Genomic DNA, 2973 nt, shown 5'->3' with positions numbered 1-2973 from the left:
CCGCTAACCCGAAACACCCTAACCCGAACCCGCTAACCCGAAACACCCTAACCCGAACCCGCTAACCCGAAACACCCTAACCCGAACCCGCTAACCCGAAACACCCTAACCCGAACCCTGCCTGACCTCCCCCCTAACTAACCTAACTACCCCCCCCCGCCTACCTGGTTGCCTACAAAAAACAGGTAAAAGAAGAAAAAAAAATTTTATTTTCCAGAAAAAATTTTCCAGAATCAGAATTTTTACAACTTACAAAAACAGTTCAATTTTTTTGGCAGAATTTTTAGGTGTTAAAATATATCAAATAGCAAAGTTTTTAAAGAAAAAGAGGGGGAATTAGGAAAGCAAAAGCGCAAGCAAAAGAGGGGCCTTCATCACATAAGAAATAACAGCCGCTCCCTCTTTAACTTTGCACTGTGTTTTTTCCTTATCCCAAGTACATTTGTTTTTGTCACAATCTTTTTCTTCGGTGCCTGTGCAAACCTCGTCTTTTTTATCCCCGTCTTTCTTATCTACTGTTCCTGTTCCTGCTGCTGTGTTGTCTGTTCCTGGTTTAGGTTTGCATTCTCCTTCTGTTTCAGATTTTCCATCTTTTGGTTCCCATTTGCATTTACCTGCATTTTCGCATGTGGTTTTGTTGTTTTTATGTTGTTCGCATTCTCTTTTGTTGGTGGCTAGTGCTGGTGTAACTGCTGTTGCTGGTGGCTGAGTTGTCGCTGCAGTTAATGTTCTTTCCGCTAGTTTGACTTGCTGTAGAGCCGTTTCCATTGTTGCTGTGGCGTGCCTGCCCAGTTGTCGTATAGCGTCCGACCGCTTGTTGTGTGCCTTGATGTCTGCTAAGGCTGCCAGTAGCTTGTCCAGCCAAGGGATTTTTAGGTGGTTCCCTTGTACCTTGGTCTTGTAGTTGACACAGCCTTCTTTGTTCGTCGCTGAGCACTGTGTTGCTTTGCCGTATATCGGGCTGTTGTCTGCTGTCGCGGTGTTCCTCGACCCGAGTAAATGTAAAAAGTCCCTGGACGCTGCTGCTAGCAGTTCAGCGTTTTCCTGGTTGGCTGGGGGCTTCGGGCATTTTGCCAGTACTGCTCCCACAGCCGCAGGTCCGGTTGCCGAGCTGGAAAAAGGCGTTACGCCGCCGAGGTTGACACCGCTGCCTGCACAGCCTTCGATCGCGGTGTTTCCCCCTCCGCAGAGACAAGCCAGGTCGTTGTATAGCGAAAGTCCTGGCTCTTCGGATCCCGCTCCTGTGTCACCGCATGCCTTGGTCATTGTGTTGTGAAACGTCTGGCCGTCTGCTGTTGATGCGGACGCTTGTCCAGAGCCGTACAGAACTTCTTTCAACTCTGAGTCTATTTCTGCCGCTGTCTTGCTCTTTGGTGCTGCGTCTATGGCCGCCTGTATTGTTCTCAATGCGTTTTCCTCGATACGCTGCACCATTTCGCGTTGTGGGCCCTGTGGGACCCTCGGTAGCTTGACGTTTCCAGCTACGGCTTCAGCATTTCTTATTTTTTTGACTACTTCGAGCCAGGTTGTTCTGTAGATGGTGTAGTTTTTGTCCTTACTTGTCTTCGCGTCGCTTGAGTCGAAGTCTTGATCGTAAAATTTGTCGTCGGCTGCGGAAACGTTTAAGGCTACCAGTATTTTTGTTGCGTCGGCCGTTTCAGCTCCTGGGTCGGTGTCGGTTAGCTTGCTGCCGGCTATGCATCCTTCGTATATTTTGCAGAACACGTGGTATTCTAGCGTGTTGTCGCCTGCTGCTGCTTCCGCTGGTTGCAGGAGCGCCGCGATTGTGCAGGCTAGACCTGTTAGCGCCCGGTGCATTGTTGCTTTTGTTGGAAAGGCGAGAGGTTTATAAAAAAGCCCGCTTGCGATGTCGAGTCGTATACGCGATGAGGTTAGCAGGTTGGTTGTTAGGTTAGAAGGGTGTTCTTTCCGGCTTCTTTTGTTGCTTGCCGCTTTATTAGAAAACCTTGGGCAGGCTGTTTGTTTTGTGTCGGCAGCATTTCTGGCGGTACGGCGAGTTTTTTTGCAATATCGCAGTCTGTTCCCCTGGTTTTGCGCCGTCTGCGTGTTCGGCGGCGGTGGGGCGCACTGATCTTTGCTGGGCTATGGCCTACGAAACCGAACTTGCAGAAATGTCGTTAAACAGAGCATGTTGGCCTTTTTGTGCTGTGAAAAGGCGTTTCTGTCGGCCTGTTGTCAAGTTGCGCCGCAACTCTGCCGGCTGGCCGGTAGCTTGGCATTTATATATTAACTGACAGCGATATTTGCAAATTCAATTTAGTCCTTATAGCTTTGGTAGCCAATTTTGTTGCCTTGGACGTTCTAAAATCGATATATGTTTCGAAACTTCTAAATAGACTTTGTAATCTTATTGGGTTGCTTCAAGCATCGTCTGTTGGCTGCATTGCGGCGCTTGTTGGTGCTGCGGCTTCTTCTCCTGCCAAAAGTTTTAGTAAATAGAAAAAACTTAAGAAATAGCTTCTGCTACGTCGCCTGGTCTTGGGGTCGGAGCTGGAAAGGGGGGAAATAAAGTGGCGTTTGCTGCTGTTTTTGTCTGCTTCTGCTTTTATTTTCTCAAAAAGAAATGTTAAGTTTACTTGGGTCGTTTGTGTTTTGTATTGGAAATCGGCTCTTTGGAGACAACAGAGTCGAAATAAAACGCTTGGCACCGCCCTTGTCAGCTTTGATTGCATATACTTCATATTTTACCGCTGACTGTCGCAGTTAAATTCCGCCCATGTGTCGTCGATTCGGTCGAGCTTTGCTGTCGCCGGCCTGACGCTACTGCTGGTCATTAGCTGCCTGCTCAACGGAAGGTATTCATCTATTTTTATGTGGTGAAAAATAATAAGGTTGGGATTTTCCCTCACAAACTTTTCGAGTGGCCTTTCCACATCCATTACATAACGACAATCTTGCATATCCACCGTTAATAACCCTTTAAATTTCAATTTGTTTCTCAAAACTTCTCCG

The 2973-nt window shown here is 47.5% G+C and overlaps 1 protein-coding gene across 1 annotated transcript; it reads right to left on the bottom strand.

Moving 5' to 3' along the window:
* Positions 1-336: 336 nt before the first annotated feature.
* Positions 337-1818, bottom strand: TEOVI_000016400 (Trypanosomal VSG domain/Trypanosome variant surface glycoprotein C-terminal domain containing protein, putative; the record flags this gene model as incomplete). Its single annotated transcript, XM_067220844.1, has 1 exon — positions 337-1818. The coding sequence occupies one exon, from the start codon at positions 1816-1818 to the stop codon at positions 337-339; it is 1482 nt and encodes a 493-aa protein (XP_067076945.1).
* Positions 1819-2973: the final 1155 nt, after the last annotated feature.

The sequence above is a fragment of the Trypanosoma equiperdum genome (genome assembly GCF_001457755.1).
Source record: "Trypanosoma equiperdum strain OVI genome assembly, contig: ctg_124, whole genome shotgun sequence".
Taxonomy (NCBI): domain Eukaryota; phylum Euglenozoa; class Kinetoplastea; order Trypanosomatida; family Trypanosomatidae; genus Trypanosoma; species Trypanosoma equiperdum.
This window is presented reverse-complemented; position numbering and strand designations above follow the sequence as displayed.